The following is a 17,379-nucleotide window of genomic DNA, read 5'->3' on the forward strand; positions in this document are numbered from 1 at the left end:
TCTTAATCATACCTGTACACACAATGCCTCTTGTGTGGGGTCTGCTGTTGTTCTGCTTATATATATTTAACAGTTTTCATGGCCAAATTTAATTTTTATTTTTTGTATTATTCTTTTAGTCTTAAGTCAAATAGCTAAATGGATAATATAACAAAAACATTTGCACCATGTTAAATATGAGGTGCCTAGCACACACCAGGGGAGACCAGGGACCATTTAAATCAAATGATATTAGAAGAAATATATTCTGATAATGATATTTCACAAACATTTTTTCTAAATATTAGAGAATCAGGCTTCACTCTGTGGCTGTGTTTTCTCCAGATTTATGTCCAGACACGTAACCCTGCCAACCAGAACATGCACATGGTGAGGGATGAGTACCCTGATCGGCCCCTGACACTAGAGGGTGCTCTGGGGAAGAGGAAGCACTACCAGCAGTTCCAGCCAGTGATCACACTTGCCAAAGGCTACACCATCCACTGGGACCAGGTGGCGCCTACTGAGGTCACCATCTGGCTCATCAACTTCAACAAGTCAGTGAACACGCAAGCTGCAGCTGTGACAGCACATACAGCACATACTCCACCACCACACCACCTGCACACAACTTTACCTGCATATTTATAGCAGGCAAAGTCTCATTTAGTTTGTTTGACCAGGTGAGAGTCTTGGATACACACGTTAATTAACATCAGTGTGATGTAAATGTGCCAGATTTAGCCAAATTCTTAATTTCCATCTGCTGGGCAGATTATAGCACAAAAACAGTGAACATAAGTATACAAGTATATATGACAGGACTTCACAACAACAGATGACACTAAACAACACAAACAATTTCAAAAAATGCTAAATTGCATAACACATACAGACAGCCAAGACAACAAATATCAAACATTACATATGACATACAGACTTCAAATACTCCATGGACAGTTATGAGCAGAACAAGATGAAATTATTATTCAGTATCATGTTGGCACTTCAGTTTCTCCAATAATCACCTTTTCAACCATCTAGCAAATGTACCATAGGTTATTGGTGCCCTGTGGAGTTTTATTATACTGTGTTTTTTTCTCTTTGACAGTGGTAAATACAAGTGAATGTGGTAGTGGAGTCAGGTCGATGTGAGCTGTAATTTAGCTGTTAGATTTCAACATTAGCAATGTCAAAATTAGTTGAAAAGGTTGCCTATTTGAAGGAGAATTTTCATTATTAATGAGTCTTAACAGACTTTACAACCATCGCAGATAGCATAATTCAACTTCTTGATCCCACATAATGCATCCAGCCAATCCCTCACCAACATTTGACCTGTTTACAAGCCCGCTTCTCTGACTGCACCGAGCAGCCCGAGGGCTTCATCTGCTGCGGTCAGCCATCCGTGAAGTGAATTTTAGCCTGTATTTTACCTCCAATTCCTCCATCGCACTGTTATTGGAGCAGCACTGAAGCACCCACCCAGGGGAGGAAAAGGAGAGGTTGAGGAGGAAGACTTTATGTCTGGAAGCAAGGAGGGGTGATAATGTTTAGTATCCAGGTGGAATTTTTGCTTTGCGGCATGTTGGATTTGTAAACTGTAGAACATGATGGAAAAGAAAGTAGTGGGCCCAAAAATGTTTAAAATGTGCAAGTTCATGTTTTGTTCATTCATTATCATAATTTCTATGATAGGTGATTTCTGACAGGTCCATTGCAGAAATGTCCAGTACAGTTTGACAGCTTTGAGCATGCTGAGGTGACACTTTTTTGGCCTTGCAGGAATGTAGAGTAGCTAATGTAAAAGTCTTCATGAATTTGATCATGGAGATTCATTATTCACTTCAGGAACAGTACAGAATGTGTTACAAAGTGAGGATTGCAGACACTGTTCCACAATCAAACAAGCACTTTGATAGAATTATACTGATTATATTCAACCTTCATGACGAGGCTGAAATCGAAAGAATATAAAAAGAATGAAGCATGTATAGAATTACATGGAAATTTTGTGGATGATGGGACACAGGAAGTGAACCGACAGGGTTCATACCGTTTTGAAAGCTGATCCCTGGTTGAAGGTTTCGTGTAAATGGCAGGGCAACTCCTGAGGTCACTGGGGTGATTCGTGGTGAGTGAATGAAGCTGATGGATGCTGTCAGATAATTCCTCTGATTCCTGCTATTAACCAGGATTCACCACAGAAATGGGGACAGCCTGACTTTGTGGAGGCTTTGTGCTCCTCCCTTCTCATACTGTTTACAGTTTCACCATCAGTTATTTTAAGAGAATGTCATTTCAAGCATGTCAACTATTCCCCATGGCCTGAGTCCACCCTAACATGGTGATTGGAGAGCCAGAGCAGTTTAGTCCCACATATGGTGCATACACCAATGGCACCACCTACGGTTCACTGAATATTATAGCAGGTGAAGGTGCAGGGAGAGCTGAAATATGACCTGTTTATTTTAGACTTCTGCAGTCTGTCTTGATGAGGGTAAACTAACCAATCATGGATTAAACGATTGTTCTTTTCCTGCTTTATTCAATGTGGTGTGTTGAAATGCAGCCACCTCCTGATGATTTTTGAAGTTTTGATGAAGGATCTGGTAGAATAGATTGTTATAGGGAGTTTATATCGTAGATTTTACTTGTTTTATTTATTTTGAACTTTGCTACATGTCATGCCATAAATTGTTTGATTTTGTGAGGAATCTGACCTGGTGACAGGCATTTAGAATAACTTTATAGAAATAGTCAATTATCTCACTGATGGTCTTGTTTATTTATGTAAGTCACATAGAGACATCAGAGGCATCATGAGACTCTTTCATAACCAGTTAAAAACTCCTTGCAGTAACTTTAAGGGACAGTTTTGAGGTACTTGTACTTTACTTGAGTATTTCCATGTGATGCTATATTTCAGAGGGAAATATTATACTTTCTACTCCACTACATTTATTTGACAGCTTTAGTTACTTTTCAGATGAAGATTTGACACAATGGATAATATAACAAGCTTTTAAAATACAACACATTGTTAAAGATGTAACCAGTGGTTTCCAACCTTTTTGGCTTTTGACGTCTTACAAAAAGCAGTGTGTAGTCGGGGTCACATTTCACATGTCTATGAGTTGTTAACAGCTCCACCAAATAGTGATTTTTCCCTCTAAACTTCTCACATGCTTTCATTTCAATAAATGTTCAAATGATCCAATATTTCAGCAAAAATCAAAGATTAGAGAAAAAGTCCAAAAACTGAAAACAGATTTGTGTATCAGAACTTTGTTTTTTCTTCTTTCCTCTCCCATTAATCATCTCACCACCCCTCAGATTTATCTGGAAACCCTTTGGAGGGGCCCGACCCCTAGGTTGGGAACCACTGGACTAAACTAGCTAACTGTATATAAAGTAGTGTAAACTAGCTCCACCTCCAGCAGCTACAACAGTAACATGCTGCTCTAACACTGATGCTTCACTATTAATAATCTAATGATGTCATATATAATAATATATCAGTCAGAGGGACCAAACCACTACTTTTACTGCAATACTTTAACTACATCAAGCTGCACCACTGCAGATGAATAAAGTGAGAGCTTAGTAAATAAACTGTGCATTCGGTATAGCAATGTTTGCGCACAAATTAATAAAGTGTCATTTTCAAATATTTGGAAAGTAAAAAGACTTCTGATACAGACCTCTGACCTTCAGAATAAATGTTGATTGGTTAGATAGCCTTAAAATAAATATTTGTTAAATCTTTATAACGGGTAAAAGAAGGCACAGATTAATAACTGGTGTCAAAGAAGATAGATTGTAACATCTAACATGTATCTTGCATGCTGCACACAACAGACTGATGATCAGCCACACAGAGCAGTGTATAAATGAGACACAGTGCAAGTGTCTGTTTTATTGCTAATGCATAATTTATATATGGGGATAATGTACAGGCTAGTGGATGTGCTTGCAGGACATTATAGCAATTTTAACTTAAAGTTCAGTTTCACTCATGAAAAAAATGAAAGCTAAGTGAGAATATGCATCTGAATTCCAGATGCATACTATGTTATACTATGAATGTTTTGCTTCAAATTTTCCCTAAACTCAGTTTAGCACTTTTTCCATACAGTTCATTAATATGTGTATACTATGCATATGAATTTCAACACCAGAATTTATTATTGTTTTTATTTTATTCTACCATTTGAGCCAATATCATCAGCAATTGGAGATTTTTTTTATTATAAATTAATTTTTTGTTCACTTTATTAAATGTCAGAAAATGTTAAAAGAAAAAAATAGCTGAAATATTTTTTTCTTTGTCTGACCTATAGTCCAAAACCAAAAAAAAAAAATTAGTAAAGAGGCTGGAACCAGAGAATCATTTATCTTTTATTAGTAACTTCTAGCTCTGTTCTCAATTCATGTGATATTGACCTGATTAGACAGGTAGAAATCAGAGTATAAATTGCTCTGCTTGTTTGTGTTTCAGAAATGACTGGATCAACGTGGGCCTCTGCTACCCACAAGGCACCACCTTCACCGTCATCTCAGACATCCACAACCGCCTGACCAAACAGACACGCAAGACTGGAGTCTTCATGAGGACCATGCAGAGGGAGAAGATCAACCACTCCCACCTGGCCAGAGGCTACTACTACTGGGAGGAAGACACTGGGTCAGACACACACACACACACACACACACACACACACACACACAGAGCACCACCTTAGCTTATCTCACAAAAAAGAATTTTACTATTATACTTTTTCTGCATGTTGATTTTCATATCATGCTTTAAGTTAATATAGCTAACACAGAGTCACAGTCTGTTCTGATGTTTTCTGATTAAAGCTACACAAATCAATATGTGGGTATATTAAAAGTGGATCAAATAACTGTGTGTAATGTGAAAGGTGATGCTTGAAGTGACAAACCCACAGAGAATTATCAACAACTATGCAGTTCCACTCATCTGTGCAGAGACTTTTAACATCTTTTAGATAACCAAGTGCTGCTCATGGGGGGATTGTTGGGTCTCTGTAAATTAAAGAGTACGGTCTAGACCTGCTCTATGTGAAAAGTGCCCTCAGATAACTTTTGTGATGATTTGGTGCTATATAAATTAGTTTTACAGCCCACAACTTTAGCCACCAACTCAGCCTCGATCAACCTGGTTTCCAGCAGCAGCAGGCAGCTGTTTTCAGTGAAAAAGCTGCGATAAACTCACTGTACACTCCCTGCTCAGCACCAAACAGCAGAAAGGCACAGTTAGGTACTAGAAACATCTTCACCTTCACATTCATCAGGTGGACGCAAACATGACTCCAAGTAAATGTCGCTCTGTGTCTGCTGGATATGTAAATAGGAAAATGTTTGCTAACACATCAACCATAACAACATCCAGTGATGTTATGTCAATGTTGTGTTGTCAACTGCTGCCCCCAGGTGGCCAAAAACAACCAACTAATGCAGCTTTAAATATTAAAATTAAAGGATGATTCTCATGTATTAACCATCTTATTTTTGTGGTTTTTCACCCTAATTTATGTCCACCCAGCAACAATTGTTAAATAATTTACCTCAAAGAATTTTAATACTGGATTTAGTCACGTGTTGCTTTTTGCAGTTAAAATAAACTGCTATTCTTACAAGGCCAAAATATATTTTGAAAAATACATATAAAGCAAAGCAGAGATGATAAAGGGGATATATGACAGTTTGAGTAGCAGGCACAGTGAGAAGAAGAGAGAAAAATAGATAGATGTGGGCTTTGGTAAGTGGATTAAAAACTTGAGCACACAGAGACGTTCACCATGTCTAAACTTGTAGTGTGTGTGTTGCAGCTTGCTGTTCCTGAAGGTAAAGGCCCACAACGACAGGGAGCAGTTTGCCTTCTGCTCTGTCAAGGGATGTGAGAGGGTAAAGGTCACAGCCATCATCCCTAAAGGCAGTCCACCCAGCAACTGCATGGCCCAGGCCTATCCCAGACACACTGAGCTGCCTGTTGTGGATGTTCCCATGCCCAGAAAGATTCCAAGCGCCAAGCTGGTGAGAAAGGGGAAGGGTCAACTGAATTTATTTCAAATGTTCTAATGCAGACTTTATTATATGAGGAGCTTGTTTTTTCAGACAGTTTTAGTGAAACTGACACTGTTCAGGCCTTTAGAAGAACACAGTCTACAGTAGGGATGTGCAGAGAGCCCAGTATTTGTATTTGTTGAGGCAGCAAAAATATTTATATTTGTATTTGAATAAAAGTGGAAATAGGTGTAAAAATCCAGTTCCAATCCATACACAGACATACTTACTTATATACTCATAACACAGAGACAGCACAGCGTGTAACTTGTAGGGAAGAACTTCAAAGGCGATTATTGCTTTGCACTTTTCATTTATTGCCTATCTTTTACAACCTAACTTTGTGGAAAGAAGAAGGGGGCCAACAGGTTATGGAGAGTCCCTTTAGAACACTTTCTGCATGTCATTAGCTCAGCTTGATATCTGGGGAATATCCCCAACCCAGGGAGTGATGTTTAATTAGGAAATGTGCGTCATGTAGCAGGTGGATGTGACTCCCTTCGTTAAGACCTGCTGATAGATGTAACAGTGCAGCAGAGGAGAGAGACTGAGATAGCGATGTAACCGACCTGCATGCTGGTATTTGACATGTTCTTTTTTTTCTTCCTGAAAACAAATCATTTTTAAAATATTTGTACGAAATAAATGTTCATAAAAAACCCACAATTTGTGCTTTGCTGAGTAACGTATTTGTATTTGGGCACATCCCTAGTCCACAGACTGATTTTACTGTTGAAATATTGCATCTGAGTTGATATTTCAGTTATTCTTATATGTTCAAACTGAACACATTGAATGTTTTTGTATATTTTCATCAGTTGGGTTTTTTATTTAGTTTTATTTATCTGCACACTTCTATTTTTACATACTGTATAAATGCTGTCATTCACACAATATTAAATACATTTTATGCATATATTGATATTTCAGAGTAATACATTCCACTGCAATTGTCAGTTGTATTATATGAATGTCACACTGTTACTGTTTCCTGCTGCTGAGCCTCCGTTTCCCCACAGCAACCTCTAGAAATATTGTTTTATATCAAAGTGACATTTGCAGTTGTGTTTACTGCATCTCAGATGTTTTGTTCTGTAATTGTGGTGAGAATTAGAGACTAATTGTTTCCAGTGAAATGCCAAATGTTGTTTATTCAGCCCAACTCTGTCCTTTTGTTATTTTCTCTCAGCACTCATCAGAACACTTCCTGGAGGTCAGACTGGAGTCCTACAACACTCGCTTCTTCCACATCAAGGAGGACTTTGCCTTTACTGAGGTAACCTTTGTTTCATACAGTCCACACAGGTGGAGAGTTACTACACAGCTCAGACTTGGACCACTGGGAATATATATAATATAATGTCTATAATATATACTATAAGAAGTATTTCATCTTCAGTCCTCCAAGAGATGCCATTTAGAGACACAATAGTGGTTTCATTACTACACCCATTACATGCAACTGTATGTTTCCACTGATCTCAACAACACTGTCCGGTTACATAACCTGCATACTGCACACTGGATATCAATGAACAATCAGTAAACAAACCAGACAGGCACTTAGATGGATCATGGAAGGGAGAGAACTGTAACTACCTCTATTTCATTTCCCATTAGATGTTTTAGGGTAGATGGTAATATTTTACAAGTCATGTTTAAGTGTGTTGAGGTTCTGGCTCCCAGCTACTGAACTAGGCTGCTGTGTGAGACCCTCAGCCAGAGCTCAGTGTGAGTGTAACTTTGCTATGAAGACTTTGGAAAGAACCTCCAGAGACCATACACACATCTGCATTAATAGGTTTCAAATCTCTTCTTAAAGGAATGGTTCAACATCTTGGGAAGTACGCTCATTGGTTTATTTGAAAGAGTGAGATAAGTTTGGGTTGTACAGAGGAATTTGTGCTGGAACTATTTCTGGACAAACAATATCCACTCAGTACTTTCAGTACCAAACCTGCCAACCTCACTGTGACGGCAAGACTCCAGGAAGCTGTGCCCAGTCTCTGTGCCTGGCTGTTGTCTGTGAAAAAATACAGTAGTTCCAGCATGTAACTTCCCTCTAAAACCACAGATGTTGTTCTTACATTTCTGTTTGTGTACAGGTTAAACCAGTGAGATGTGTTGATTAAGCCCTTTTCAGACACAGAATACATAACCCTGCTGGCTTTATCAAGCTGTTAAAGTGATGGCTTTTTGTCATTCAAACATTCACGTAAATGTTCCTTGTAGCTTTAGTCAGACATAATCTGACCTTTACGGAAAAAGACAATGCACACACCATATTTTGCACCTTGTGCATGAGAGGGAGCACAGAGAGAAAAGTGAGTTTAAAATGTTCTGATAGGAAGAACCTTATTTTAGTTTGTTCACAGGCTGCATCACTGATGGATTTCAAAACTTATTTTACAGTTGAAGTCTTAAGTAATGATCATCATGGGTGCGAGGGACATTCACCAACACTTCTCTCAGTGAATCCACAGATACATTTTCATCATTTAACGTTATTAGAGAGCAAATTCTGCTCTGCTGCTGTTTTATAGAGTCCAACATGCACAAGAATTGAATGACAGGATGTTAAGGTGCTACTCTCCTTTAGTTCCTATTTGCTAACATGCCGTAAGCTTATGTGAAAGAGTTTTGCTGGTTATTCTTTAATTCAACAGTTGACAAATGGTAAATGGTAAATGGACTGCAACTAATCTTCTGACCACTCAAAGGGCTTTTACACTACATGCTACATTTACGCATTCACACACACACACACATTCATACACTGATGGCAGAGACTAGCATGTCTAATCATACACTCACACACTGATGGCTCAGCCATCATGAGCAATTAGGGGTTCAGTATCTTGGCCAAGGACACTTCAACATGCAGACCAGAGAAGCTGGGCGTTGAACTTGAAAGGAAATGGAAATAGCAACAACATAGTTGTTACAGTTACAGTTTCACAACACAAACACTACATAAAGTAAAAATTGATGAAAGGGTAATTCTGCACTGTTCACTGTGTGCACCACCATATTGCTGTGATGTCAGGTGTATTTCTGTTGGCGAAGTCGAGCTGGATGAATGTTGCCCAAATTTACGACTTGGAATTCCGACTTCAATGACCGTTCCATCGCACTTTCCGTGTCAGAGGTCGTTTTTTTCCCCGAGTCCCGAGTACAATGGATTGCACATGCTGTATTTGTCATATCTTAATTCAAGGCTCCCTTGTCATGTTGTTTGTTTGGTAATGCTCCTGTTACATCTTAAAAGTTATTATGGGTTCATTAAGACCGTTTTGTGTACATATCTAGTAGGGGTGTGCCCGAATACAAATATGTTATTCGGCAAAGCACAAATAGTGGGTTTTTTACGAACATTCATTTCGTACAAATATTTTAAAAATTATTTGTTTTCGGGAAGGAAAAAAAAACATCAAATACCAGCACGCAGGTCGGTTACAGTGCTATCTCAGTCTCTGTCCACTTGCTACATGATGCACATTTCTTTATTTGGACATCACTCCTGGAGTTGGGGATGTTCCCCAGAGATAAAGCTGAGCTAATGACACACACAAAGTGCTTACAAGGGACTCTCCATAACCTGTTATTCCCCTTCTCCTTTCCACAAAGTTAGGTTGTAAAAAATAAGCAGTAAAGGAAAAGTGGAAAGCAAGAATTGCCTTTGAAGTTCTTCTCTACACGTTACATGCTGTACTGTCTCTGTGTTATGGGTATATAAATACCTTCAGGTCTGTCTGCGCATTGGTGATGCATTCAGTTTAGCTCAGTAGTCAGCACAGTCGTCTATGATCTAGGAGACTTGAGTTTTAGACCCGTTGTGGGGACCTCCTTCATAAGATAGTTTATTCATAAACGCTTATTTTAACACTTTAATATCCTAAAAGTGTAATAAAAGCAAAAACTGGATTTTTACACCTATTTCCACTTTTATTCTAATACAAATACAAATAATTTTGCTGCCTCAACAAATATAGATACAAATACAAATACTAGACTCTCTGCACATCCCTAACATCTACTAATTGTTGTAAGTTAAAGAGTGTAACGCTAACTCTTGCTTTGCCATTTTTCTATGGGATTTTCCATTGTATTAATATGTTGTTAGCATCATGCTAAGCAAGGATTACTGTCCTGTCAGCCAGTCCCTCTGGAAACCTTTTTGCAAATAGTAGTGCTCTAAGTAGCAGACAAAATATGTTTGGAGTGAAATGTCTTTTTTCTTTCATTTGTACCTGAATAATAACAGCACACATAGTTTAGTTTGTTTGAGAGAGAGAGAGCTGCAAGCCACAAACAGCTGTTTCTACAACCTACAGTCAACCTATAGTCATGCTTGAGTGACAGACGCCATCTAGTGGCTTTAGTAATTATGACCCGTGGAAGTGATGGAGTTCAAATGACATCAGTATAAGGTGACTTCCCCATTTGGAGGAGGCAGGTTGGGTGGACAGCTAGTTAGATGGCAAAAAGGCAAAAAGTGGACTTAGCTGCAGGAGACCAATGTTCACTTCATGTTTCCAACTGCAAGAGTCATGCTGTGTGTTTACTGTGTGATTTTAACCCAAACCATAATCTTTCCATAACCCTAACCAAGTGTTTTTTGTGCCTAAACCTGACCAGACCTTAACCACAGCAATATCACACCATAAAACATAATTATTTTTATAACAGTGATTTGTAACAGTTTTGGAAAGCGGCATATTACGCTCCTATGAGTTGTTCTGGAGTGCAGGTATAAATGACCTATGTGATCATTTGACGCCCAAATTCTGAGTGTGTAAATTCACCCACTAGATAATGCCATCAAAAATTCCACAATGGGATGAAAACAATGCTAATAATCCCAACATGCAATATGCTGCATTTTATAAATGCAAAAATGATTGTAGTGTAACTTTACAGCTGACAATGATGATGCAAAATGATGATGAATAGTGAGTCAGAAATGGAGTGTCAGAAATGTCTTGCTCGCTATTGAGTAAACTATTCCATACATCCCAGAACAGTAGTGTGATTGGCTGGCTTTGTTGTGACAGGTGAATGGCAGGAAGTTGTACCAACCAGAAGATGGGGTTCAGCTGACAATAGTCGACGGGCATGATGGGAAGGTGGTGGAGAGCAAAGGCTTCAGGAACTCAATCCTACAGGGCATCCCTGCACAGCTGGACAACTACATCAGTGGACTGAGAGACAAGTAAGAAGAGTGACTGCTATCCCACTATACTATCATTCTATTCAATATTGTGTTTATTGGTAATTTACTTATGCGTGAATATATAAAAACTGAGATCTGAAGATCTGATTGACTGAAAGTTAGTAAGTGGACCTAGGTTAATGTTGATAGAAGTCGTATATTCTCTGATGGACGGCTGTATGGCTCATCAAGTATCTGCAAAATCTTCTTACCCTAATGATGCCTTCCATCACCAGACGCAAACTTTATCTTCCTCTAACCACCATCATCCTTTAGAGGATGCTGAAGCCTCCACAGATATTAAATGACATTGCCACAAGGCTGTTTTACACTAAATAGAGCCTGAGACATCAGTCACACACATGCTGAAGCCTAAAAGACACATGCAGTTATAGTTAGCTAAATGTGAACGCTACAGTGACGTGCTGTCTCTCATTCCTTCTCTAGTTCTATTGTTCTCATGACATCTAAAGGCCGTCTGGTGACTAGAGGACCCTGGACTAAAGCCCTGGAGAGACTTGGAGCAGACAAAAGCATCAAACTAAAAGGTAACTAACTAACTACAGTATATCTGTACCCAGGTGCATTGTGATTAATGTGTCAGCATGTCTGGAACAAAATACAACAAAGCTGCAGTAGATGGTGCTGTTGTTTCAATGGTTGTAATTGACCCAAAATAATGGTAAAATATCATTATTTCTTCATAAATACAAATTTAGCTAAGACCAACTCTGGAAATGGTTTATAAGAATTTGGTGGTCATGTGGAAATCCGACTGCTAGGAATAAACTGAAGCTGCAGATAGCGAGCAACATTATAGGGAAGCAATTGAGTGGGAAATATGAATTAAATATAAAAAAGTAAAGCTCCCACATAATAAGTTACCCCTCCCATTCTTTGTACTCGCACATTGAGCTTTTACCCTCAGGGAGGAGCTATAGACCAGTAAGAGCCACCAACAATGTGTACAGCAAGTCTTTCTTGCCAAATGCAATATGGCTGCAGAATGAAAAGTCTACTTTGAATTCCACAAAAATCTGTCCCCTCTACCATTTTATTTTACTATACTTTATTTTTACTATATTTATGTCTTTGAAATGATGTTGTTTGATGATGTTGTGTCCCTGATGCTTGTCTTCATCATTGTCCTGCATTGTCTTTAACAATGTGTGGTAAAGCCAAAGATCATTTTCCACAATGTGGACAATAAAGATCCTAACTAACAAACTTTTACAATTTTTACCATGTTGAGAGATTTATCAAGAACCACTCAATAGACATTTAGTTTATGACATGTCTCTGTTTTTAATTTGATGTTCAAGTATCATGTATAAATTGATTTATAAGGAATGAATAGTTCTTTCTTGTTGAAAGTGATAACATGGAAATGTTAAAACAGGGTCATGTCTACAACTGTAAAAACAGGAACATCTAAGTGCAGTGTTATAACTGACAGATCATACGGTACTTTGTCAAAACATAACAGAATGACTCTTCATTAGCCAGTAAAGTAATTCATGTAAGCAACAACATTTTTTGCAGTAACCAGTCATTATGGCATACATGGTGTCTTAGGAGCAAAAGAGTGCAGTAACAGATATTATGAGTTGCAGAGTGAAGAGCCAGAAGTTCAGAATTGGACTGGTCCCACATGGAACCCTTGCTGTGTAAAAGTGACTATGATGCTGGGTGTTGCTGAAAAACACCCCTCTGCTCAGATGATTTCTCTTACTATAATGTCATTTTGCCTCCCTGCAGATAAGCTGGCATTTGTGGGCTTCAAGGGCTCCTTTCAACCTGACTGGGTCCATCTGGAGGTGGACACTGACCGAGCCAAGATCCATCAGGTCCTGCCTGTCCCTGTGGTCCACAAGATGATGCTATGAGTGGCAGGCAGAGTGGGGAAGACAGCCAAGAGACTATGTAGCCCCCATATACTGACACACATACCCCCCCACAAGAATAAACATGCACACACACAAACACACACACACACACACACCGCCAGCACTGCAGTGTGACAGTCAGTTACTCCAAGCCATTGGTCCAGGATCAAATGGTGTTTTTTTCTAGGCTCGGTGCTGAGAAAGAATGATGTGATTCGGTGTGTTGATAAGGGGAGGACCCCCAGACTCCCAGAGCCAGCACTGCCCATGATGAACCATAACTGTGTAAGACCCCCAACATCAGTAGAGGGTTTTAAGGTGACAACACACCCTCTGGCAGCCATATTGGAGGTCCTCAGCTCTTTGGCAACAGTGGCTTTCAACAGCCAGCGGTGTTTGCAGATACATGGTTGTCTCCACAGACATTAATAGACATGGTTGATATTGGTTCTATTTCTGGTTGAACACTGTCATTTCATCACATTTCATTTTCAACACATTTGGTCATTGTTATGTTTATACCTTATTAGCTTGTCTGCTACATAACCATTGGATTTGGTCAGCCTACCATTATTGCCATTCTGTAAAAACATCTGTTTTATGCACCAGCAAACACTGACCGTAACTTAGTTTCATCTTAACATCACGGAAAACCTTGTTGAGCTTTAGAGTAGAAACTGGCATGACAGTTCAACCTTTAAATATTTCACAGTACTCAATCCTCTAACGGACTTCGCTTTTAGTTTACCCCAGCCCACCTGACATCTACAGTGTCAGAATGATGACCTCCTTGAGTCACTGAATCTAAATCTGAATGTGGACACCCTCTGGTGTCACTTTTAGAGGATGCAGTTAGATGACGCAGTTGAGTCCAGAGTGTGAAAGCAAAGTGTTTATAGCTGTTCAGATAAAGCATACTCCAAGGCAGGGTGAGAGGCCTGCCATCAGGGCAAGACACAATAATTGCGCAAATGGTGCAGTCACTCTCTCCATTAAGGCATTCATGATGTTCTTCTTGTTTGTACAAAGGATAAAGTGACAAGTAGTTGTCTGAAGAATGAAAAGAAATCTTGAGAAAGAAGTTCTGCACACCTGGATAATCCATGTGTGATGTAGACGTGCTGGTCAGATTGTCAATTTTGGAAAGTTACAAAAGTTGTTGGATGCAGGTTGAGAGAGAAGTTCACAGTTTACCTACAGTCTCACCACAGTACACCTTGCCAATTGCTGTGTTAAGTAGGTGTGATGACGGTTTTGAGAAGTTTTAAAAAATGAATTGAGGGTTACTTACTGGACAACAGATAGGGGAGTAGTGGCTATTTACTAGCTAGGAGCTAGAGATAAAAGAGCGAAATCTAAATCAATTTTGAATTCTCAAGTCACATAGGATATTTATCAAGTCATTCGCTAGCTTCAATGGGTAGTCTGTATATTCCATCCATCTTTTTCTGGTCAGGGTCATATTGGCAGCAGGCTGAGCAAAGTAGGCCAAGTTGTCCTTATCCCTCGCCACATCCACTGGCTCCTCCTGGGGATCCTGAGGGCCCAATGACATATGTAATCCCTCCAGCATGTTGTGGGTCTGGTCCAGGGTCCCATCCCATTTGGGTATGCCTGGAATACCTCCACAGAGATATCCAGGAGGCATCCTGATCATATGCATGAACGACCTAGATGGGCTCCTTTCAAGAACCCTTTTGGATCAGCCAATGACAGACAGAACAATCTCACTCGGAAGGGAAACTGGACCCCTTCCTGGATCCAGACATGGGAGAAGAGCTTGTATGTGAGTGCTGGGTGGTTAGGCCTGGTGGAGACACCCATGGGGTCATCGTGGTGTGGGCTCGCTGCCTACAAGGAAGGGTGAAAAGGTTTGGCATGTTGCCAGCTGGGTGGCCAGTGAGCAGGCCACACATCTCAGTCTGGCATTTCCTGTCCTGTAGACAAAGGCCACTTACCAGCGTACCTGCTCCCTGCAGAAGCTCGTTGAGTTTCTGTAAGGGGCTCAGACATTGAGTCCCACCAACTAAAAACAGTCTTAGTATGTTGTTCAACTAATAGCGAAGTCCGTTACAGATCTATGCAAGTGCTCACAGAGCTGAAGTTATAAATTCTAACCTCCTACAGTACCAAAGACATTCATATGCAAATATTTTGTGTTAGCAAAGAACATTTAGAGGAAAACATGATGTAGCTACAAAGTAAGGAGACTGGGTACAAGACTATTTTGAACACTGTTCCTTCGAAAAGGGAAGATCATGGTCATGGTAAACAGATTAATTCTTTTTCTAAACAATCTGGTGTGAAAGTTTATTGAAAAGTTTAGTGGAAGTTTGGTCAGTATCCGAGTTCAATTGACATCTTTTTACCTGTCTAAACAAACCAAACCAAACCAAACAGGTCAACGCACCCAAGGTTGTTTGAAGTGAACCAAATAGAGAGTAATAATTAACACACCATTATTAGCTTTAACTTTTTGATCATTTCTTCACACAGTGAACACTGGAAATAAACATAAATTGCTAATATAAATAATTTGCATATGACTGTAGTTTGTAGGAGATTGGGTTTGCCAGTTTACCGAGTCATAGTAACCTACATTTGCAAAGAAACCTGCAATATTACATTATTATCACTTTCTCATTATCATTATCAACAGTAATAATTTCTATGATTTTTTTTGTTTGTTTGTTTTCTAGCCTGGTTGTTTGTTTCATATTTACACATTACTAACTACTGACCAATTCTCCGATGGACCTCCATGATGTCAGCCACGGTTGCTAGGCAATTTGTGATGCAATTGCGAAGCCTCGATATGAACAGAGGTAGCAAACACCAAGCAAGGGTGAGCCAGCTAATCAAACACATCAGCAAGAACCCTTCCCATGCAGGTCTCTGTGATATGTGACAGACATAGAAGTTGAGTGGTTTGATTGTCCTGCTCTGTTTGACTAAAGTGTTTAAAGAGAGAAAAGAAAAGAAAAAATAGAAACATTCCTTGTTTTGCATCCAAACCAGTGGTTGTTAACTTGCTCTGTTTCATTCTGAGCACTCGCTCACTTGATGTTGTGATGTTTTCCTCTCATGTTTGTTTCATATCTGTGTTCGTGTTCCATCTGTCTGTGTTTTTGCAGTGAACCAGCAAGAAGCCCAAAACAATACACAAGATGAAATTAAATTATCCACTGAATGTTAAATCAGGGAGTTTTTAAATGTGCAATTTCCCCATTTCAAAACAACAGAGAAATCTTTGTTCCAATCTGGCTTGAAAAAGGATTCCCCCTCCCTTTGCCGAAATAGCTGGTCTTTTTTCGGAGGTTGTAGCAGTAACTGAGTGTTTTGTATGTTTAATGTGTTTTTAAAAATCCAGATTGATAAGAGATATATTTTATACTTATTTATTGTACAGACACCGTTGATCCAAATCTACAATAAACATCATTTGAGTTGTAATGTTATTACTGTCCTGTATGTATACTGTATGTAAGAAACCTTTATAGCTCCATTTTAAGACTTGTACCAGACACTCACTACATACGTGTATATGACTTGTTTTAACTGTACACCAAATGGATGTGTTGTATATGTGGCTTGAGCTTGTAAAGTGATGAAACTCCATCTTTTTCTTTGAAGACTTTTGTACAGAAATAAATGATGACCAACAGTTTGTCTGACTGTCACTCCTTTCTATACAGCTGCCGGCACAAATGCAGCAACATACAGTACACAAGACTGCATCTTCCTTAAAATACTGTGTATCCATTATGCTGATTTTTGGTTACATAGCTTTCTCAAATCAAACAAGCACACAGGTGTCATTTATATTATCCACAATACAGTATATATATGATCTATGATAAAATCATATATCACAGTCATGGTCTTAGTTTGTAACTTCAGCTCTGTGAGCATCTCATTAGGTTTAACATGCTGGTCAACTTCAGCATGTTAGCATGCTAACATAAAGATGTAGCTAAGTACAGCCCCACTAGCATAGCTGTAAACACTTAATACTTTTTTACTAAAATTATGCAGGTAATTAACAAATCATATAGATCTGGACTCAGTCCCATCCTTCTTTTATTTAATCTACATCCAACCTCCTCATTGGAGGACAAGTATCCTTGTGCTTCATTTACTATTACAATTATTGTTTGAAACATTCTTTTTTCTTCTGTTGGGCCTCATGCCATGAGGTTACATAAAGAA

General features: G+C 39.1%; 1 protein-coding gene across 3 annotated transcripts in view; it reads left to right on the forward strand.

Moving 5' to 3' along the window:
- LOC121884320 (cell migration inducing hyaluronidase 1) overlaps positions 1-16,837 on the forward strand; it is a 219,773-nt gene extending 202,936 nt beyond the window's left edge. For all 3 annotated transcript variants that reach the window (XM_042393113.1, XM_042393190.1, XM_042393271.1), the window contains 7 exons: positions 325-536; positions 4,481-4,666; positions 5,838-6,042; positions 7,262-7,348; positions 11,127-11,284; positions 11,732-11,832; positions 13,043-16,837. In XM_042393113.1, coding sequence (XP_042249047.1) covers positions 325-536; positions 4,481-4,666; positions 5,838-6,042; positions 7,262-7,348; positions 11,127-11,284; positions 11,732-11,832; positions 13,043-13,170 — 1,077 coding nt within the window. In that variant the 3' untranslated portion in view covers positions 13,171-16,837. The remainder of the gene's footprint in view (positions 1-324; positions 537-4,480; positions 4,667-5,837; positions 6,043-7,261; positions 7,349-11,126; positions 11,285-11,731; positions 11,833-13,042) is intronic.
- Positions 16,838-17,379: the final 542 nt, after the last annotated feature.

Source organism: Thunnus maccoyii, chromosome 1 (assembly GCF_910596095.1).
Source record: "Thunnus maccoyii chromosome 1, fThuMac1.1, whole genome shotgun sequence".
In the NCBI taxonomy this organism is placed as follows: Eukaryota; Metazoa; Chordata; class Actinopteri; order Scombriformes; family Scombridae; genus Thunnus; species Thunnus maccoyii.